Below are 23,835 nucleotides of genomic sequence, written 5' to 3' on the forward strand. Positions count from 1 at the left end.
CGGGAGTTCTACATTAAATTCCAGAATTACCTAGTAGGATAGAGCTCCAGATGTTCCCAGCGGTTACTCACTTGAGAATGCCCCCTTTATTAACTGCCCTTGATTGTCTGTCTCATGTCCCTAAAACTCAGATAAGCACCTTGCACTCAGAACTCCTGCCCCGAGTCTGCTTCTAGGGGTCTCAATGCCATATACCTTTTATCTTCACTCTTCTTTTCCAACACAGTCTGTGCCAGTGACCATAGCCAGCTGTCTGACCATGGTTTTTCCCTGCAGGACCAGGGAAAGGAAGAACAACTGGATGCAGAGATCCCGCCTTATGAGTGTGTACACTATTATCCATGGTCACGGACAGGGTCCATCAGAGCCCCTCGACTCCTACAGAATGAAGCCCAGGCTCCTACTCTGGTACAAATACTCTGCAAATGTCCCCTTGCCTACCTAACCAGCCTCAAACATGTCACTCACTCAGTGTCTCAAAACCAACCCAGGCTGTCCTGCTCATGAGCCTACCAGGCCGCAGGACCCAGCTCAGATGGGGCCAGTCTGAGAGGCTCTCCCAGACTACACTCATTGTCCCACCCTCTGTATACCTTTAGCTCACACCTGAATGCAGGCTATACCATTTTGGATACCAAAATCCAAAACTGGATTCTGCAAGAAATGTGGTATAAAAGAGAGAACGTGGCCAAGGCAAGGCAGGCCTAGCTCTGCCACTTATGAGTAGCGTAATCTTGGAAAGGTTCAGAACCTCTCTGGGCTTCCATGCCCTCATTGGTAAAAGGTGCTTGCTAGCAGCACCTACATCATAGGGCCATTGTTAGGATTAGGGAGGTGGTGTGGCAGGTGGCTAACATTAACTGACCATGCAGCACAGATTTGCATGATTCTTCCTGCTAGACCATGAGCCTTTTACAGAACCTAACACACAGTTGGGCTCCATAAAACTTTATTAAGCAAATGAATATAGGAATGAGTCAGCTACTCCAGACATTCCATCTTTAAACTAGAGGCTATAAATGCAAATCACTGCTGGTACCAGACTAGTGAGTGAGCAAAATGGGACCACAGGACATCAGTCAACTGTGGAACGTGTGCTTCCAGAATGGGGAAGCTGAGGAGCCCACTGTTGCCATCCTAGAATGCAGGCTCCATATACCTATGCCTGATACAGTCTCAAGAAACTTGTAAATGCTGAAAAAAAATCTAAAAAGGAAAGAGAAGACAGTACAATGTAAGTAAAGCATTTTTGCAACTGACTTCAACCAATGGATTGAATTGGATGACCTCAATCCTAATTCAGAAGAGGGAGACCTTAAGATGATCTAAATTCAAATTTTCACAGTATATACAGAATATCATTCCTTTAAGCCAGGAAAGCGAACAATGGACAATGTCTTTGGGAAACATTCCTTAATAGTAATGTAAAAAATATGATTACTACTAGTTAAAGACATAATTTTATGCTTTCTAGTACTAGGATGTATCTGTCCTTTTTTACATATGTCACATATATTATGCTATACATATGTGTTTTATATATTATATTTCCTCCCTCTCACAGGATCTCATTTTATATATATATATATATATTCACCTCCGTTATTCAGATAAGGAAAATGAGGCCCAGAGTAAATACATGATTTGCTGAATCACACAGGTACCTGGGAACAGGACTAAGATGGAAATTCAACTGTGTTTAGAACAGCAAGCCCTGCTCTTGATCCTAACAAGCTCCCTTGGTAGGAAGTCACACCAGTGTTTAAATCGGAACCTCTAACAACACGAGCATCACATTTCTTCTGAGCACTAATTCTCATACTGATGAGTGTTCTGAGTGCATAATAGGTTGTTAAATGGAGTTGAAAGACTGGTTTAAAAATCACCGCCAACAAGAAACTTTTTATGAATTAAGAAATTTTCATCAAGATACATCTGCATAACTTTGGTTGAAGACACTCAAGTCCTTGAGGCCAGCTAAGACGCCTTGAAATTGAAGACTCTCAGAAAACCAGAAGCAAAGGAAACGAATGAGTACATTTCTGAGCACTAGTCTCGAACAGGTAGGTTGAGGGGCCAAATTGTCAATTGAGTGAAACCTCAATTACAGAGTAATCTAATGTATACCCAGGTACATTATCACAACTCAATAAACAGCTCTCCAGAATTTAAGTAATTCCAATTTGCTTTCATTTCGCTCTATGTGTCGCCCTGAGAATTTGATATTACCTACCCTCATATTAGGCAGCATCTTCTGACGTGCTAATCTTTACCATCTCAGGATCACACACTAGCTGTGAACCAGCCAGCCGTGAATACACCTGTTTGGGGAGACAGAGAGACCATCCTGGGCCTCCGCTATTCCTCTCAGCATGAGTACCTGCTGTGGAAGCCAGCACAGGGGTTTATGGCTCCCAGAACCCTCGGGTGCTGAGGGGCCCAGTGACCTCCCAACTGTGGAGTGGTTAGGGTTTTGAATGAACAATGCCAGGAGAGGGGTGGTCCATGTAGCTAGATGGCTGAGGACAAACTAGCTACTTTTCCTTTGTCCCCAGACCCGGGAATGAGCTTTCCTGATCCAGTGGGGGTGAACACAGGAAGGGACCAGAGAATTCTGACCTACAGGGACTTGTGATGGTTAATATTAAGTGTCAACCTGATTGAATTGAAGGATGCAAAGTATTGTTTCTGGGTGTATCTGAGTGTTTCTAGGTGTTGCCAGAAAAGATTCACATTTGAGTCAGCAGACTGGGAGAGGCAGACCCAACCACAATGTGGGTGGACACCACCCCATCAGCTGCCAGTGCAACCAGAAAAAGCCAGCAGAAGAAGGCGACAGAAGTAGAGCTGCTGACTTTTCCGGCCTTCATTTTTCTCCTATGCTGGATTCTTCCTGCCCTGGAAAATCAGACCCCAAGTTCTTTGGCTTTTGGAGTCTTGGACTTACACCAGTGGTTTGCCAGGGGCTCTCGGGCCTTTGGCCACAGACTAAAGGCTACACTGTTGAACTTTCCTACTTTTGAGGTTTTGGAACTCTAACTGAGCCACTACTGTCTTCCTTGCTCCTCAACTTGCAGACGGCCCATCTGGGTCTTCATCCTGTGATCATGTGAATCAGTTCTCCTTATATGAAAGTTCTCCTTTCATATATACATATATCCTGTTACTTCTGTCCCTCTAGAGAATCCTAATAAAAGACCCCATGACCCAAATGTCCCCAAGTCCACACTTTCATATTTCCTCCCTCCCTCTTCTTATGCTTGGCACATCACTGTGTACGAAGAGAGAACTGGGCATACTTTACACAATAGGCCCGACATGATTTCCCCAAAGCCACAGAGACAGTCATCAGATCGGCACCTGGGTCCAGTATCCTGTTCCCCACCCACGGAGCCCTTCATCTCTCTTACCTCTCTGTCTGAGAAATCCCACCCCCATGGGCAATTTCTTTATTTTATTTAACAAATACCTTAGAGTGCCTATGCAGGGCAGTGTTCTAAGAACTCCTACATCCATTATCACATGGAATCCTCACGACGCCTTCCGAGGGAGGTAATTCTACATTCCTGTTCCCAGATGAGCCAGCTGAGGCCCCGAGAGGCTTGATCATGTTCATGGTCACAGAGTTGGGACAAGATGGGGCCAGAATTCAGATGCAAGCATCCTGGCTGCAGGGTTATCTCCTGCCTTGAACTGGAACCAAAGGGCGGGAGCCTGTGAGGAGGAAGACCTTGAAGACGTGGTTTTCTTTCTGTGATATCCCAGGGTCGTGGGTGATGTCAGTCCAAGAAGAAGGAATCCAGAACCCACCGCATAACACAGTGCTTGGCCCTTGAGAATCCTTTTTCTTTTTTGGTCTGTTTTTCAGATTTCCTCCCTTCTCTGAAAGTGGGAGGATTAATGCTTTTCCCTCATATTTTTTTAAATAAGTACAAATACTTCAGTATTAAAGTACTTAAGCATCCTGGCTCTGCAAAGGCAAAGGGCTCTTGAGAGGTAAGTGAGTCATTCTTCATCACACGGTTTCTTCCAAACGCTCGGGTTTGCTGCCTTCAGATGGGTCCCTGGGCACCCGCTCCAGGGTGACAGGATTCCTCTGGTTGCTTCTGCTCCTGAGGGGGTCCCTGCCTTTTATTTTCTTGTTTTGCTTGGATGCCACTAACTCTTTAGCAGTGTGTGTGGGGTCGGGGGAGGGGGTGAGTGTAGGTTAAATGTATTTCTCCAGCAATCTGGAAGCTAGCTGAGGGTCAGGAAGGGAACGTCATGTGTCAAAATGGCAAGTTAGCTAGACAGACCCAGGGACTCCTGCTTGCCTGGTACCTGAGCCTCTTCAGCACTGCTCATGACGTTGTGGCACCAGGTGCCAGCAAGGCCACAACCCACCGGCACTCCAGGTGCGGCCATATAGCCTGAGTCAGACGCAGGTCGGACTCCAGCTCTACCCCTTGGGATGGCCCTGTTTTTCAACCTGGCTGTGCTAATTCTCCCACCCCTGAAATGAGTTAAAATAAAACCAATGTACAGAGCTGCAATTAGGATAAAATCAGGTCACACATGTGAAGGGACTTCTTTACATGCAAGGGACCAAGCTCCTAGCTTACCACCATTATAATACTTAAATGGAGGAAAAATGGGCACTAAAAAGTCATAACCCATGCCAAAAATATGGATGAATTTCATCAATGTGTAATAAAATTACACCTTGATTGACCAGATTACAGGGAGTGCCAACCCCCCACTGTTCAATGTGAAGGAGACCGGGTGCCACCCACCACCCCACCCTCCCTAAGCTGCAGTGGCAGGAGCTGCAGGTGAGCAGTGGCAGCTGCAGACACATATTGCCAGGCCTGGCTACTACACCCAGGCTAGCACTGGCCCCTCCTCTCAACTCTGGCCCAGGATGCACAGCCAGCAAGAGAACTAATCAGTGTCCCTGTAAAGCCCTGGCCACCTCTCCGAATAAAGCAAGGATGCTCCACCACATCCTCTGTCCCAGTAGCCTCCTGGTTTCTCTCCCCATAGCTCCCCATCCTGCCCCTGAATGGGGGCATATAAGGAAAGAATAAACCAAGCGTTTTCGGGTTCCATTTGTCTGTGCATGGAAATTTCAGAGCGCTACACCAACTCCCATAGCCACTGGTCACATTCTCTTGCCACCAACTTTGCCCCATGTACATGCAAGGTGCTAGCAAGACCGTGAGAAGCAGGAGCGAATGCAGTGCACTCTCTCCTGGGACTCTCATTCTGGTATGGGAGACCAGCCATAGAAGGTATAAGACATATTCCAGCAGGAGAGCTGAAATTACACATTCACTGAGTACCTGAAAGGCCTGCAATAACCCCCGTGTCACATAATACATATATAATAATAATAAATTTTTTTTTTGAGACAGAGTTTCACTCTGTCGCCCAGGCTGGAGTACAGTGGCATGATCTCAGCTCACTGCAACCTCTGTCTCCTGGGTTTAAGCAATTCTCCTGCCTCAGCCTCCCAAGTAGCTGAGACTACAGGCACCTGCCACCACGCCTGGCTATTTTTAAATATTTTTAGTAGATATGGGGTTTCACTATGTTGACCAGGCTGGTCTCGAACTCCTGGCCTCAGGTGATCTGTCCGCTTCAGCCTCCCAAAGTGTTGGGATGACAGGCATGAGCCACCATACCGGGTCACACGAGCTAATCTTATGGCACCAACAAAGCAAAGACAGGAGCCTAATGCCATCAAAGTGGTAGCTTCTTTTCTATGTTAATAACATTTAATGTAAACAAATGTAAAGATTTTTTTTTAGTTGTTTTTTTCATGACTGCCTAATTGGTTGATCTTTGGCTTAAGTGTTCATGGCATTATGGTGAGGAAATCAACTCCTGCTGAGGTCAATAATTCATTCACTCATCTATCATTCTACAATTTTTTTCAAGTTGAGCCTTATGAAACGACTGACTGTGCAAGTCAAAACAGGCAAACGCTAACAACTTCATATGCTTCAGCAAACTGAGAACCAGGGCCAGGCACTGTGCTGAGTGCAGGGACTTCCAACCCAGCAGACAGCCCTCCTCTCATAGAGCTTAGAACCTAAAAGCGGAACAAAAGTCACCAAGTAAACAAATAAAGGCAAACCAGCATTTTAAAGTGTGATAAGAACTATGTCGAAAAGGAGACCAGGCAATGAGAAGGAATTGTGACCACCTGGAAGGGAGGCGTGGGCAGGGGGTCAGGGAATTTCCCTGGGAGAAGACGACATAATGACATTTCAGCTGAGACCTGAATGATGGCACATGATTAGCCATGTGAATGTCCATATAAAGTCAAGACAGCCAGGATAGAGAATCCCAGACTGCAACTCCCAGTCTGGTCAGCCCAAGGCTACCAGTCACACTCGATCAGCAAAATGAGGTCAAAAAGTTTCCACACCCACCCATACTTTGACAAAGAAAACTAATTCAGGAGCCCTCAAAGGCTCGATCAGTGGTTTTTTATGTTTGCTTTTGTTTTTTCCCTTCAAACACACCAGGTCTCATTCTACAGCTAGCATAATAAGAACAGCTTCATTATTTCATTCACTAAATTATGCTATATTAAAATTTTAATCGGCGAACGTAACATTGGTAAAACGAGTACATCCACATGCTGCTGTTGCCAGTGTAAACTGTCAAACCACTTTTTTGCAAAAGCAATATTGCAACACAAAGAAAAATCCATAAATCATATTCTTGGCCTCCCAACTCTACCCCCAGGGAATTTATCCTAAGGAAATAATCTGGTTCAATAGAATAAAATGTTCTCTCCAGAAGAACTCCATGGAGGTGCTAATTGTTACATACACAAAGGTAAGAAAAAACAAAACACCTGGAATTATCCAAATGACTGCAAATGGGGAGTTTTAACAAAATAGGATAATTCATTTGATGAGATAGCATACGATCATTAAGCATCATAACAAAGATGACAAAGTTTCAGAAAGAAATGGGATATCCAGCTTTGTGAGAGAAGCAGAAAATGATGTGCATATTTTAATGGAAAGCATGTAAACAATATCTCAAGGTGAATAAGAACAAGAAAATTGAAAAGAATTGAATCAAGGCCAGTGGGGTGAGGAATTATTTATTTCAAAAGTCCTTCCAAAATATTGTCATTGTACTGAGTTTTCATTTTTGAAAAAATTCCTCAGAAACAATAGTACAAGAACACTGCCATAGCGTGCCACCCAAATACAAGGACATTTGTTCATTCTAACTTTAAATACAAAATAAAGCCAAATCTGAAGATGCCTTCTGTGTTATACATTCCACAGTCTTTCACGTATGGCTCCTGTATGTGAAACTCAACTTGGAATAGCAATGCAATGTTGCATGATTTTACAATAATTTCTCCTGTTTGGGGAGTTTGTGTTGGGGAGGGAGGCCAGAGTGACTAGAAATTAATATCCTCTTTTACTGAATGTGGGGGAGGAACAGCAGATGAGAAAAGGGGCTTTAAGGCCCATTAGCGCCGGCCTTCCATGGCAGTAGAGGCGTAGGCTGGAGGCACTCACCTTTCACAATCAGCTCCGCGTAGTTGGACACACCAGAACCACCGTCAGAGCGGATCACACAGCGGTACTTGCTGACGCTCCGCTGGGCAGTGTCTGCCACACTGACCGTGGCTGAGAAGCGCCTGTGGTTGACCACACGGGTGACCATCAGGGCCGTGTCCCTGCCATTCCATTGCTGTAGAACAGAGGAAAAGAGGGAGAGGAGGAATCATAGCATTTTAGACTTCCAGGCGACTCCCAGCACGGATGTCCCCCCATCCTCACACCCAGGGGCTCAGGACTTTCAACTATAAGAAGGGATTTCCAGCCAGGCACAGTGGCTCATGCCCGTAATCCCAGTGCTCTGCAAGGGCTGAGGCAGGAGGATCATTTGAGGCCAGGGTGTGAGACCAGCCTGGGCAGCAAGCAAGACCCTGCATCTACAAGAAATTTTAAAAATTAGCCAGGCATGGTGGCACTCACCTTCAGTCCCAGATACTCTGGAGGGTGAGGAGGGAGGATCTCCTGAGCCCACAAATCCAAGACTGCAGTGAGCCATGATCAAGCCACTACACTCCAACCTGGGTAACAGAGCAAGGCCCTGCCTCTTTTTTTTTTTTTTTTTTTAAAAAAAGGTGGGAGTTTTCATGGATGGTTTGTGCTAATGATCTGATTCAATAATAAACTTTGCTAGTGAGCTGATTCTAGGACAGAGGCCTGGTAGTAAGAAGAGAGGGAAAACGCTCCTCCTAAACACCCTGGCTCAGCCTGCATTTGGGGCTGGCATGCAGCCCCTTCACTTTCCTTCCTCTTTTCCTTTCTCCCTGAAGCAGAACCCATAGCATTCTTTCAGACAAACTTCAGTAGACTTAGTGAAAACCCAGCCCACATGGAATAAAAACAGCCCGGCTCCCAGGCCCTATGGCTGGTGCCCTGCTACCCCACCCCACAGGCTCTGAGCCCCACCTGCCCTAGGCTATCACCACAGGTAGGGAGGGGATGGTAGCTTTCCAACACCTGTCTTCCTCGGCACATGCTCTTTCCTTTGCCTGGATGGTTCAGTCTCCCTGAGGACACCCCGTTCCATAAAAACCCACGTTCAGCTCACAGCCATCGCTAGTCAGTTCTCACAACTGTCACACCGTCTCTAGAAGCTTATCCTGCCCTGAAGTATGATACAAATTTTCCCCACACGTTTGCTTACAAGTGTTGCTCATTTTACACTGAAGGACTTTCCTCTGCTCATCTTTAGAAGCTTGTCTGAAAGCCTCCCAAGTTGGTAGGCATTTCCAGAATCAAGGTGAATACACATGGGCTTTTGTCTTCAGCATCCCGAGTTTTAGGAGGGATATCCTGAGTTTGAACAAACCTCTTTCACAGCTGCAAGTTATGAGAACTGGTAAGGAACATGCATGTCAATGCAGTTGGAGTGGATGTTTATTAATGTTATTAACTGGATGTTTATCTAGTATGTGCCAACCCCTGGGCTGGGCATTTTTGTATAAGTCTTCATTGTATCTTCACAGCCTTGTCTGGGGTTTGTACAACTGTTGTTCTTCTCAGAAGAAAAATCCAAATGTCCAACAGTTTAGCTAAATGCGTAGAGTACATGAGCCCCTTATCCAGGTTTTCCAACTTCAAGTCAAGCACTCTTTTTACTAAGACCGTATTCTCAGTGCCTGCTTTAATTTAAAAATGTTTTTCCCCAAAAAGTGAAATTGACTACTTTAATTATCTGGACTTAGGGAAACCTTATGACTCATGATTCTCAAGCCCTGAGTCTCCCAGTCTTCCAAGATGCGATCTTCATAGTTTCCTGCACGAAGTAAACAGTTTCCCCATGTGCACATCCTACTTTCATCTATGTCATCTTCCCTCACCCTCTACAGTGACCTGTCAGGAGGAGGGCGCAGGTACAGGTAGAGCCACACTGCTGAGCTCTATGGCAGCAAATGAGGAGAGACCAATACCAGGGGAAGGCAGTGATCATGAAGGCCAGAAACCCAGGGTAACCCAGGCCCCCATCAAAGGGCAGCTAAAAGAGACTTGCTACAGATTAGACAGGGAAATTGTAGGCAATATTTTGCTGCTGCTTTTTACTTTTCGACATTCTTCAGACTTTGTCTCAAACATGTATTTCCTTTATACTTGTACATAAAAAAATGAACGGTATTGTTCCAAAGCCATGGCAGAGTGAGAGGTAACCATAACTGCCTCCCATGCCAGAAACTAACCAACATGTGGAATAGTTAGTACACATCAGAGCAACAAGCATGGGGCTGGAAGAGGAGAATCTGAAGCCAAGTGCCAGCTCTGCAGCTTCCAAGCTGTGCAGACTTGAGCAGGCAATTTCACTTCTCTGAGCTGGAAAGTTTCTATTCACCTGCCCGAATAAAAACCAGTACTAGGTAATGGAAGGGGAGAAAAGTCACCAGGGCTGAAACTGCCACCCAGCTACCACATGCCTTGAGGCATCTTTGCAGGAGATGGCACAACTTGGACTCCACTATGAGAACGTATGAGACACCACATGTAATGCCCCTTCCCAAAGTAGTGCAGGGAGGAAGGAGGAAAAATTCTGGCAAACACCAGGAATGTATCCTGATTTGGAAAAGAGGTCACTACATGAAAAGAAGGGCCTTGGAAGAAGGGGAGTCATCAAAAGGAGCCCATCTTCCCCACTGCTGAGCAAGGCACTTCGGGGCCACCATGGTGGATAAGGATGAGTGAGTGGTGAGGTTTTGGGTCAATATTTTCTAACCTGAGTTATTTATAACATTATAAACATTTTCATTTTTTCTTTATTAAGCTAACAACAGCTAAACACTATTATGTGCTAAGTGTTTTATATGCTTTCTCATTTATTCCCCATGAAAAACAAGGTAGGCGCACTTCTTATCGCTCTCATATATAAGAGGAAACTGAAGCTCAGGGAAGTGAAATTGCCTCCCCAAGGCTGCCCAGCTTGGAAGCTGGAGAGTTGGCATCTGGCTTCAGATCCTGTTCTTACAATGCCATGCATGTTACTCCAGTGTGGACTCACCACTGCCCCATCACTCACCTCTTTAAGCACCCTCATTTCTCAGAGTGGGAGAGAATGAGCAGCAGGTATTACACCAGGAGCCACCTATTTGCCACCAATTTATTAGCTGAGAACAATAAAAAAGGGTGGGGGATGTAGTAATGTTGCATAAGGGGTGGAGAGAAATAAGCAAAATGCACATGCCCAACCCAAGCTCATGAAACACAGAGCTTTGCCTTGGACGTCCATCTTCCGAACAGCCAAGAAATATGGGAGATTAAAAAAGAGAGACTGAGAATGATATCAACACATGGTCTCCACAGAACATGAGCTAAGAGATGAGGTGACAAGGACAGGTACTAAGAAAGAAGATACAACTCGGGGAGCCAAGGGAATAATTGAGGAAAACAAACAATGCTGTTTGCAGATTTCAATATGGCATTAGAAGAGCAGGATCAACATTGCAGAAAACCAGTGACCTGGAGGACAGGCCTGGAAAAATAACCCAGATGGCAAAGAAAGCAAAGATGAAGGAAATCAGTGAGCGGCAAACTAATCAAGAAAATGGACAACAGACAACTATACTACCCTGTAAGTAACTGGAGCTCCCACAGCAGAGAGTGCAATGAACGGAATGAAATCCTATCCAAGATACAGCAGGTCACTTTGCTGGACTAAACTAAGACCTGACTTTTCAGACTGAATGGCCCACCATCTATTTGATAAAATTTATAAAAACAAAAATAATTGTTTATAAAAATATTAAGAATAAAGAAATATATAGAAATCCAGCAGAAGAAAATAATGTACAAAAATACAAGCCCATCTGGTATAAAACTCCTCATATGCAATTGTTTCTAAATCCAAGGTGACCTCTCCTGGATGTGACTGGCCCACCAGTGGTCACAGGTGAGCTCCCAGGAGATTCCTGTTACTTAGATGCCTGTAAGAAAACAGGGATGGAGCTAGAGAAAGACAGGATAGGGACGGCTAATAAAACTAATCACGGCAAATGCTTAGTTTGTGCGGCCTTGGGTGGGTGATTTCATTTCTCTGAGCTTCAGTTTCCTCATCTACACAAAAGATTTGAAAATGGTGCCCACTATATAAAGTTATTGTGAGGAATAAACGAGAAGGCATGGAAAAGAGCACATGAAGCTGTATTCTACTGTTTGCAGAGCTCTAGTGTTAGCAGAGCTGTGAAATTAGCCATAAAAAGTGGGGTAGACAGGCTGACAGCCCCCTAAAGATATCCTAGTCCCCAGAACCTGGGAATATGTGACCTTATATGGCAAAAGGGACTGTGAAGATGTGATTAGGTCAAGGATCCTGAGATGGGGAGGTTATTTTGGATTAGCCATCTGAGCCCAATGTCATCAAAAGAGTCCCTATATTTGAAAGAGGGAGGCAGGAGAACCAGAGGCAGAGAAGAAGCTGTGGGACAGGAGAGGTCAGAGTGATGCCATCACTGGCTTGAAGATGGAGGAAGGGGCCAGGAGCCAAGGAATGCAGGCAGCCTGTAGATACAGGGGAAGGTAAGGTAACAGATTCTCCACTAGATGCTCTAAAGAATGCAGCCTGCCAAAAGCCTGCCAACACCCCCATGTTAGCCCAGTGAAATCCACTTCTGACTTATCTCCACAACTATAAATAAATAAATTTGTTTTGTTGTAAGCTATTACACTTGTGGAATTTGTTGATACTTATATAAAGAGAAAAAGACTGGTTACATGCAAAACATTCATTTTTCACATTTAATTGAAATTTTATTTTCATGTCATCTCCAGGATTATTTACTTTTCTTCTTAATGATGTCAGATTCTAGTAGGGCCAGGGAAGATTAAGGGTGTCCATCTGAACGATTCACATTTTTCTGTTAGCTCCTGAACCAACAGGCTTTATCCTACTGAAAGATAGGAAATTGCAGGTTGTCTTATAAAATGTCTGGAAAATAGGCCTTTTGATAATCACACTTGTCATATTGGGAGCAGGCGACAGCAGGACAGGGACGAGCAGGAGGGCCTAGAGTCATGACAGGAAATAGCGCTGGATGCACCACTGGCAAGAAGAAACGAAGGTCAAGTTCAGAGAGGTGAGCCCAGATGAGAAGGGCCTACGAATGTGACTGTTCAAGACAAGGCAGGGAAGGGCAGGCAGATGCTAGTCAAAGAAGACTGGCAGGAACCCAGGAACAGAAATCAGGGTGATCCTAGAAGACCAGGGAGTAGATTATCAAATGGCGAAAGGCTCAGATGTCGGAATGCTACGGCAACATGGAGAAGGGATTTATGCAGAATGAATGTGTTAGAAGCACAGGTCCCACCTGCCATTTCAGCTCCAGACACAGGCAGAAGAGAAAAACGCAAAGGGAAAAAACAAGAGGAAGTTTTGTTAAATATACAAGGGCTCAGAAATCCAGGTCCACCTGCAACAGAGCAGGTTTGAGAGGGTATAGGGAGAAGTGGAGCAGGGAGAGAGTGCCAAAAGCCTGAAGAAGACCATAACCCAGAGCCAGGGTGGGAGAGTAAAGACTCCAACCCAGACATGAGGTAGCATAAAAATGCACAGAGACGCAAATGTTACGGTGTCAGGAAGAGGGAGCAGGACACTGAAGGAAAGCCCAAAGTCCTGGGAAATGCCACAAGGAAGCATAGCAAGGATGAGTGCCCACAGAAGCCCAGGAAAAATTCCATCAGATCAGGCCCTTATCTACCACTTAGCTTGTTGGAAATTTTCTTCTGATTCCTGCAGTAGTTTTTCAGATGTAAGTATATCCTTCCACTGAAATTTCAGGACATGCTTCTTTTCCTTCTGTGGCAAGATTTTCAAGTCAATATATGTGTTGTTCTAAAGTGGAATCATCATCTGACCTTCTGATTCCACGAGTCAACGCAACAGATATCCCAGTGGGCCCCAATAAGTGATATCTCTCACTGGGCTCACTGGAAGCAGACTTTGACACATGGAGATTTTTCAAGTGCTTCCAGGAGAAAGGATGTAAAGGACAGAGTGAGAAAAGGGGCTAAGCAAGGATGGGATCACAACTGGACTCAAGCTCCAGCCTGGTTTCACAAGGAACCATGGAGCATGAAGCATATCCCAGAGTTAATAGTACTTTGTGGTTGAACTACTGTGTCCATCAGTAGTTCAGGGTCAGGGATCGCGAGGCAGAGAGAGGAGGAAGCTTCTTACTTGATCAAGGGCAGCTCTCTGGGAAAAGGAAGCTGTGAGGCTTTAGCAGCCGACATGTCCACTGCTCTAGGGTTGAGGGCACTTGTTTGAAAAGGGGATCTGTCCAGGACACTAAAAGCATGTATTCCACTTGGCACTTTCCTGTCTCTGTCTTCTCCTACGGTAAATTATACATTGGGTTTCCTGAAATCGAATGAGCTACTGCCTTGAGATTTTCTGGCAGTCTGTTTCTAAATCTGCTTTTTTTTTTTTTCACACATGGGGCTGGGAACTGACCTCAGTAGAACACTGGCAACACCAGGTGTGAGCACAGCTGTAATTAAGCACTGCTTCCTATGAAATGTCACTCCATCTCACATGAATAAAGCACTCCATAGCTGAGTTTGATCAACGTTTTGTTCAACTAAACAGGATTTATCTGAGTGTTTATCAAGTAGAAGTCACATTAACCGTTTTGAAGGCTGACTCTGTGCCAGCCACTGTGTTAACAGCTTCCATGATAGATAGATTGTTCACTTGATCCTCTTAAAGTCCCTGTCAAAGTTCTTTTCACAGAGTGGTCCCTGAATCCACAGCATCGACCTCATCTGGGAACTTGTTATAAATGTAAATTTGTAAGATAATTCCAGGGCTGATATCCATTTGGAGATGTTGTTTACTGGGGTTGACAGTCTGAGGTTTTTCCCCCTTCCCCATTCTATTATTAATCATGCTGAAAATGTACTCATTATTTTACAAAACAGAAAATGAGAGACTATGGGAGGTATAATTTCTGCACAGAGGAATTTATAGGCTGGATTAAGATCGTAAAAACAGTGGAAAGAGTAAAACATAAACACTAAGTCTAGCAATGAAATAACAAAATAGTATACTTCATGGAGGAAAACAGGTCTGGCATGGAGACAGAAATGCTCTTAGAAAAATCTAGAGCTATGGTTCTCAAACCACGGTCCCCAGATGGGCTGCACTAACATCCCCTGGGAAATTGTTAAAATGTGAATTCTCAGGCCAGACGTGGTGGCTGATGCCTGTAATCCCAGCACTTTGGGAGGCCAAGGCAGGTGGATCACCTGAGGTCGAGAGTTCAAGACCAGCCTGACCAACATGGAGAAATCCCATCTCTACTAAAAATACAAAATTAGCCAGGCATGGTGGCGCATGCCTGTAATCCCAGCTACACAGGAGGCTGAGGCAGGAGAATCACTTCAACTTGGGAGGTGGACATTGTGGTGAACCAAGATCGTGCCACTGCATTCCAGCCTGGGCAATAAGAAAGAAACTCCACCTCAAGAAAAAACCAAAACAAAAAACAAAAAAAACTGAAATATCTAGCCCCATCTAATAAATTCCTAGACCTAATGAATCCGGAACTTTGGGAATGCGTCCAGGCCACTTTTGTTTTAACACACCTTCCTGGGGATTCTGATGTCTGATAAAGTGTGAGATAAGTCCTACTAGTAATTCCTATTTAACAAATAAGAAACTGAGGCAGAGAGTGGTCAAGCAATAAGGCTTTTAGTAGTACTTCTCAAACTACAGCATACAAACCACCTGGGGATCTTGTTAAAAATGCACATCTTGATTCAGAAGGCCTGTAATGGGGATTGGAATTCTTCAGGTCTTGCGGATGCTGCTGGTCCATGAATCTTACTAGGAGGAACAAAACCTAGTATCTCTTTGCTGAGGGGCTGAGTTAGGATTGGACCCAGGTGATCTGATACCAGACACTGAGACATTAATCACATCACCCATCTGCCATCTAGTACTTAACAGTACACAGTTACACTTAGCAACTCTGTGAAAGTAGGGTAGAGAGTGCAGTGTTCCAGAAACTTACTTTGTTTGTTCAAAGAATATCTAATGCTATCTTGCCGAAAATGACTGCTTCATAGAAAACAGTTTGGGAAATGCTGTGATAGAAGCCCAGATGCCTAGCTTTCTGGAAATCTTGGAAGACCTTAAGTCAGAAATATATACGTAAGAAGGAACAGAGTATCTTCCTACATTCTTGGCTATCAGATTCTACATGTTATTAAGTTACGGCATACATGGTATACTATTAGGTTGGGGTGAGGTTTCCTTATCCCCACTCTTTCAGTCTAGAACAGTAGTTCCTAAATTTTAATGTGCATCAGAATCACCTAGAGGGTAATTTAGGAGGTCTGGGGTGAGGCTGGATAATTAGCATTTCTAATTGGTTCCCTGGTGATGCTAATTCTGCTGACTTTGCCCTGGGTCTCAAGGACTTAAAAGCGAATGTCCTCTTAAGTCCCTTAAAGGGGCCAAATAATACCACATAACACATGAATGGAAAAATTCCTTAAATCTAAGACCACGCCCCAAGGATGAGCAACTGGTCACTGCACCAATGGTGCCCAGCTAAGAGGCGAGAGGTGTGGCCCCCAAATCCAACCTATACTCCACTGGCAGAGCCAGGAGTTCTGACTAGAGCCCTTTTGGAGGGAGGTCACCTTTGTGCCTTGCCCAAGGGTTCTATCTGCATATCAAGCTACATATCCATGGAGGTACATTTGCCCAGAAGGTGAACCCCTTTTTTTTCCCAATTCATCCATACAGGAGGGATACATGTTCTAAATTGAACAAAGGCATTTTACAGCCTAATCGGTGGTTCTGCTTAATCCCATTTTACGTTCATGTTCCTCTCATTATGGCAACAGTTGCCTTCTGAAATCCCTCTTTATCTTTCCCCTTTTTCATCTGCTTGCCTTGCTCTTAAAAACAACTCAAATTCCAACTTCCCTTGGCTTACTTTGTTTTGTGTGGATAAGTCAGCTTGGTTTGAGAGCACACACTCCTTGGAAGAACAGGGGCTGTGATAGCTACACTTTAATGTTCTGTCCCTACCACAAGCGCATCCTTCCACCCCCAGGCAAGGCAAGACCCCTCTATTTTCAGGAACCACCTAGAGAGGAAGTCAAGAGTTGCACCTGATGCCACGGAGAGTGCTGTTTCCCTACCACCTGATTATCTATCAAGGTTTCTGTAATGGCCTTGCCATTTTGCAATTCCCCATCCACTCTCCTTTGCTGACATTATTTCCTTCACAAAGACGTAAGACAAGACTACAAAAATGGCTGTCATTATTTCAGAAAGAGCAGGAAGCCTTGAAATTGACTTGTAACTGGCAGAAGTGGAAACAGTAGTATCTTTAATAAAAGGAAACCATTTCTGGTTTTGCACAACAGATACTATGCCTGGTTTACAGGAGATATTCTAATGCAGGATTCTGGAAGCCTTCCATGTGCTGGTTTGAACTTCTGGCATCCAAATAAAAAAAAAATAACATAAAGATAAAAATATAAAAATAAAATAAAACTAGGCCCAGCATTTCCAGCTGAAATTTGTTCCCATTGCTCCAGGAATTTCCTGGCCAAAAAATATTTAGGTGAAATTCCCACAATTCACTTGTAATGAATATTCTTTTCACTTCTAGTCACATTGCTGCCACAGCATGACATTTGGAAACCTGCTAAAATCTAGCCCACTGATTCTCTTAAGATCACATTTGTACCTTTTTGGCAGCCTCTAAAGAATAGCTTTTGATTATTCTTTATTAAAAGTCAGAAGAAATAGAAGTAGACATAAATCATTTTTGATTAGCTGTGCTGAAACACTATGTACATGGCTAACTGCTCATTTTGGGTTGATTTCTGGGTTTAGAACTCCTGCAAAGAGTCAGGAGGGACCTGGCATCAGTCCCACAGGGCTTCGTGGGGGACAAAGGAAACTAATGAGAACATCAAACTTACTGCTGCTTGCTGTGTAGTGAATAATAAAGTTCTTTGTCTCTGACCCAGAAGTCTCATGTCTTCTGTCAGCATCTATGCAACTGTGGCAGTTTACCTTGGGAGCCTCCAAATAAGGTAAAATCTTAGGCCCTTCCTAGTTATTGACAGACAGTTTCAAGTGGGCAGTAAGATTTTTGTGGAGAGAGCAGTCAGCATCATCAAATCTGAAAAGAGAAGTATAAGGCCTGAGATGCACCCCTTGGCTATAGCAATGAAGAAAGCACTGGGGACATTTACAAGGGCCACTCCTTGGAAGAGGTGGGCATTGAAGAAAGCCTCATTCACGTGTAGACATCACATTTAAAGAATGTGGCTAAGAAGGGGATAAGAGAATTAAGAAGGCAACTCAGGGGTGGGGAGGCAATTCAACAATAATTCCAAGGGCATTTTTATTTCACTGATCTCATGTAGATTTGAGAAATTAAAATATACTTAAGTATCTAGTTCAGCTGAGGTGTGTAAATATATGCTAAATAAAGAACTCTGTTTTTAAATAGACAAGCCTCCTGTATAGAAGGAAAGGCTGGAGTGTAACCCAAGGTAACAGGGCCATGAGGTAGGCATGGAAGAATGAGCCCAGGACTGAAAAAAAGAACCTATGTTCATTCACATCATGCTGTTGCTGCTCACTGCCTGTGTAATTCCGAGGATGTCATCTACCCATCTAAGGCTCAGTCTCCTCATCTATAAATGGGACTACAATCACATCTATCTGAAAGACTGGTTATGAGAACTAAATACATCTGATGTGTAAGCACTTAATAAACATCAGCTGTTATGCATAGTATCATTACATTATCATCAATGCTTAGTTGCAGCGTGACCACTAGATTGTCAACAGAAATCCCACACAGAAGGGACTCCTGGTTCAGAGGCAGGCAGATAGGAGGAGGAGCTGGTCTCCCAAACACTCACAGCCTCAGAGGCCAGCAGCAGCCCTGCAGGAGCGAGGAAACAGGTTTACTGGGCGAACCAGCTGCAGTAAAGACTGATGCGCCTCCTCAGCTCATCAACCCTGGTGTGGCTGCTGCTGTCAGCCTGCAGGCTCAGAGCTCAGGCAGAAACCTTCTCCTGCCAGATTCAGATCTGCTCCCAGTCCAGTGCACGCAATTTGCCTGGAAACATACACTGTCCCTACAGAGATCTGCACAGGGCGTTTGGACACATGGCTTCATTTCTGAGAGTCTTTCAATGTTATTCGTCATATAAACACCTCGTGGAGCGAATCCTTTGTAGGGAAGCCTGGAAGTCAGCTCCATGGTAGGGCTGACAGACTCTGCTCTGGAGTCCCTGAGGAATTCAAAGAAGGAGCCCCATCCGCCATGCTCCTTGATAAAGGCAGGAGAACACACTCCTATCTCTAAACATCCTTCTGGATGAGTAGTGTCTGATGGTGATGATTGGGGTGTGGGAAAAACCTGTGTCCTCACTGTTGGAATTAGCTATGCCAAATCCAGCAATGGCTTTTATATATTTTTTATTTTTATTTTTTTATTATACTTTATGTTCTAGGGTACATGGCTTCTCACTAGGAATATTCTGTAACTGGGAAAAAGTGACCATCTTTCTTTTTTTAGTAGCATTTTGTTTATGTTGGTTTAGTGTATGCATTTTAGATTATTTGGATAAAACAAAAGAATGGCGATGAAAATAAAAAGCATCATAATCTATTATTACAATCAATTAAGTGTCTTAATATGTGTTTCATGGAGTTATAGGAGTGTGTATGTATATACGTAAGGATATACAAATTATATATATTTATATACATTACATATATGAGCATGTATATGTGTATATATTTTTTCATAAAGCTTAATATATTAATATTATGTGACTTTATAACTCATCCTTTTCACTTACCTGCTACGAAAATGTTATTAAATATACCTGTATAATCTGATATTTAATGATACCATTCCCTTATTTACTTAATCTCTTTTGCTGAAAATGTAGGTTCTTTCCAGCCTTTTGTTCTACTGAACACACTTGCAGATACATTTTTGTCCCCATCTCTGGATATTTCCTTAGGTAAATTTCCATAAGTAAATTTACTCATTGGAAAAATACACACATTTAAGGCTTTCAATATCAACTGCCTAATTGTCTTGCAGAAAAGAGGTACCCATTTGCATTTTCACTGTGCTACACTTATAATTATGTTGGTATAGTCCCACCTAGTTGTATCCTGAATTTCATTTTTTAAACGGACTCCACAAAACTGTAGACCACTTTGCTTAGTGGCTATTCCCCTTAGAAGGCACACCATCTCCTTGCTTGAAAAACTGCTTGCAAAGTTACACGTCTGGATTCCTCAGGCCAATGTATCACATAAGGAATAAGCAAGTTATGACTGAGCCCTGTCCACCACAGACCATGGCATCCAACACTTCACCTCAAGGAGACATGATCCTGGGACAAGAAAAACCTGCTTATAATTTTTTACTATCCTTCTATCACCCTTTTCCCTGATTCACTACAATTTCCCTGATTCACTACAATTGTTCTAGGCTCATGTGTTTGCATTTCTGCATCGGTCCTGTCTATTGATTCTCATGTAGAACTTGAACTACAATTCCACAAAAGCCAGCACCAACAGATGGGGTCTTCCAAAGACATATAAAGCTTCCAGAGGGGTGCAAAACAAAGGCATTGGCTGGTCCTCCTTTTAACCTGTTAATTTATGATTCAAAACCACTTAAGGAAAAGCAAGCTGTAAAGTCCCGCTCCACAGAAAGGAAGGCCAGCATTCCATGACACAGGCAACAGGGATTTATCTCAAACTATGAGTCCACTGGCTGCTTTCTAATCATTATCAGAAAGAAGGGCCACTGCCATACCTGCCATCCTGGAAACAACATCTTTATTTCCCTGAATTATAACTGGCTGATTTGAAAAGTTACCACTTTCAGTAACTTAGCGAAATTCCTCAGCATATCTGAGAAGCTACAGCAGGAAGCAGCATTGCTAAACAGTAGGCCTGCTGTAGCTGTCTTCTAGAGACTCTTTTGGCCATGGTGTGCCTGTTTCATTTGCTTTGGAAATTCTCAGGCTAAGTCACCCCAGCCTTATTATAGGAGGCAGAACAATGGCGAGAGTGCCAGCCAGTCCTCCAGTGCTGGGACACATCTGAAGACACATCTCATGAGAAACTGGCCACTGCCTTGGCCTGTCTTGGATGGTGGCTGCGATCATCTCTGGGGTGGCAGGTGTCTTGATAGATGCCTTCTTTTTGTAGAAAGATGTTAACCTATGCAATGGTTAATTTTATGAGTCAACTTGACTCTAACAGAGTACCCAAATTAAACATTATGTCTGGGTGTGTCTGTGAGGGTGTCTGGATGAGATGAGCATTTGAATCAGTGGACTCAGTAAAGTACATGGCCCTCCCCAGCGTGGATGGACACCATCCAACCTTTGGAAGAACAGAACAGAAAAGCAGGGGAAGAAGAGTTTGCCCCTTTTGCTTCCTCCCTGATTGCCTGAGTTGGACTAATGGTCTTCTCCTGAACTTGGACTGGAATTACACCACTGCCATTCCTGGATCTCCAGCTCACAGATGGGAGATCATGAGACTTCTCACTTTCCACAGTTACATGAGTCAATTCCTTGTACTAAGTCCTTTCCTTCCATACAGGAAGGACTTCTTGCACATGGAAGGAAAAGACTTACTATGGATGGAATTGTTTCCATCTATAAGGAAACACTCATTAAAAAATACTATATATACACAAATATATATTAATATATGCTTATATAAATATTTTCCTTAATATATTTAATATATTTTATATTTTATTTTATATTTTATAAAATTTACAAATATTTTCTTTAATAAGTGCTATATAAAGATTATACATAAATATATATATTTTACAGATACATATATTTTAAATATATAAATATATTCATTACATACAATTATACATTTTTATATATATTATGTTATATAATATATATAATATAGGATAACATAATTATATATAATTATGTTATATAATATATAACATACTATTATATATGAAAATATATAAAATTATACACACACACAGCTTCTCTGGAGAACCCTGACTAATACAATCTACTTCCAATTACCCTATGGCACATAAGCCTGGACTTACCTAGCCACACAGGTATTTGTCAGAGAGCACAATATAAACTGTGTACCTCCCAATATTTTCTGAAATGTAGATGAGAGAGACAATATTTAGGGAAGTTTCCTTGGAAAAATCGTTATTGAATCTATTCACTTCCCAGATACGTTTCAAGTGCCCCAGGATGGAGACAGATTGGCAGACAGCAGCGGACGCTGCCATATCCTCTTGTCCACCTCACCCCTCTCTCCGCCTTCTCCTCCCCAGACTGCTTTCTCACAGCCGTCATAAGAAACAGGCCTGTGAAACTCACTTGTGTGACCTCAGTAAGACTGTGGTGGGGAAAACTGTTCATTGCATCATACAGTGTTTTCTTTACAGGGACTCCTGGGAACAATCCCTGTCTGGCTTCTGTATGAACAACAGGTAGAATTTTCCTGAGCAATTGCTTTTTGTTTATCTCACAGACATTGTGAACTGTGTATCTGACGAGTTTCCTTTATTCCACTAGTGGTTACAAAGCTGCAGGCTGTGTGTGTGACCCACCAGTTAGTAACAGGTGTGCAGAAATGCGGTTTTTGCATTATTACCAGCTCTGTGTATTTTTTCCTTCTATCTGGTGTTGCCTCACTTTTAATTTATGATATCTTGTCATGTTTTATGTCCCATTGAAAGCCACCCGGAAGACGTTTTGTGAAATAAGATTTGGTTTACATTGACAAGAAGATAAGACGTGGAAGAGCTCCATGTCATGTGTTTCCATCTGTTTTCTTCCAAATATTCAATTATGATCTCCTTTAACATCCTCCCACTGACAGACCCAAGGTTCAGGGCATGCAACTCAGAACTGCCACAATAACAATCAGAAAATAATTGGAAAACCCAAACAAAGTTGCTGAAAATATTGTGATGGTCCTGCCTCATTCTCATGACCCACCTGAGGCAATGCCACTGAAATCACACAGCTTCTTGGCAGCCTAATACATCTGAACACTAATTGTAATGAAAAGAGTAAATAACACTACCGAATACTGAGGTGACGTGTGGAGGTTTCCTGCGCTCTCCTGTGGTCTGCAAGCAACCTCGGGAAGCAGAAAGAACAGGTATTTCACTCTGCAGTGCTGCTAAGTGGCAAGGATGAACTGTTGGCCCCTAGATGGGCTCTTTATGCCCAAGGATTTTCTAACTGCAGGAAATGGCTTAAATTCAAGAAGAGAAATGACAACATGAACTTCCAGCAAAGTGTGTTGAGAGACAGCTAGGCAAAACAATACATGAAAATATGTTTGGTATCATCAGTCCTCAAAGAAATGTAAATTAAAACTACAATGTGCTCCCATTACACACCTATTCAAGTGCTAAAATTAAAAAGACCGACCATACTGAGTGCTGGTGAGGATATGGAGCAACTAGAACTTTCATAGACTGCTGGTAGGAACGTAAAATGGTACAACCATTTTTTCAAACAGCCGTTGTTCTTTAAAGTTAAACATATATCTACCAGATGACCCTGCCATTCCACTTCTAATTCACTTTCATACCCAAGAGAAATGAAAGAACATGTCCCTACGAAGACTCACACATGCACGCTCACAGCAACTTCTTTGTAATAGTCAGAAACTGCCAACAACCCAACAGGTATCCATCAACAGGTAGATGGATAAACAAATAGTAGTATATCCATTCTATGAAATATCTCTTAGCAAAAAATAATAAATATTGTTACACACAACAACATAAGTATGTTGTAGGAAAGAAGGGTACACACTGCATGCTTCCATTTATATAAAATTCTAGACCATGCAAGCTAATACGTATTGTCAGAAAGCAGATTGGTGGTTGCCTGTGACAGATGGGAGTGGGGAGGTCAGAAGGAAGCGATTATACATGGGAATGGAATTTTGGATGTCATGCATACATTCAATATCAATGTCTTGATTGTGGTAATACTTTCACATATAAACATATTAAAACTGTATACTTTAAACATCACATCTCAGTTATAACTCAACAAAGCTATTTAGAATTTTTTTTTTTTTTTTTTTTTTTGAGAAGAAGTTTTGCTCTGTTGCCCAGGCTGGAGTGCACTAGTGCAATCTCAGCTCACTGCAACCTCCGCCTCCCGGGTTCAAGTGATTCTCCCGCCTCAGCCTCCCAAGTAGCTGGGATTACAGGCACTCACCACCACGACCAGCTAATTTTTGTAT

General features: G+C 43.1%; 1 protein-coding gene across 1 annotated transcript in view; it reads right to left on the reverse strand.

The window, feature by feature from the left end:
- The window catches only part of PTPRT (protein tyrosine phosphatase receptor type T), an 812,457-nt gene that overhangs the window by 669,030 nt on the left and 119,592 nt on the right, over positions 1 to 23,835 (reverse strand). The window contains exon 6 of the mRNA XM_030915349.1: positions 7,533 to 7,707. Coding sequence (XP_030771209.1) covers positions 7,533 to 7,707 — 175 coding nt within the window. The remainder of the gene's footprint in view (positions 1 to 7,532; positions 7,708 to 23,835) is intronic.

Source organism: Rhinopithecus roxellana, chromosome 13 (genome assembly GCF_007565055.1).
Source record: "Rhinopithecus roxellana isolate Shanxi Qingling chromosome 13, ASM756505v1, whole genome shotgun sequence".
NCBI classification, from domain to species: Eukaryota; Metazoa; Chordata; class Mammalia; order Primates; family Cercopithecidae; genus Rhinopithecus; species Rhinopithecus roxellana.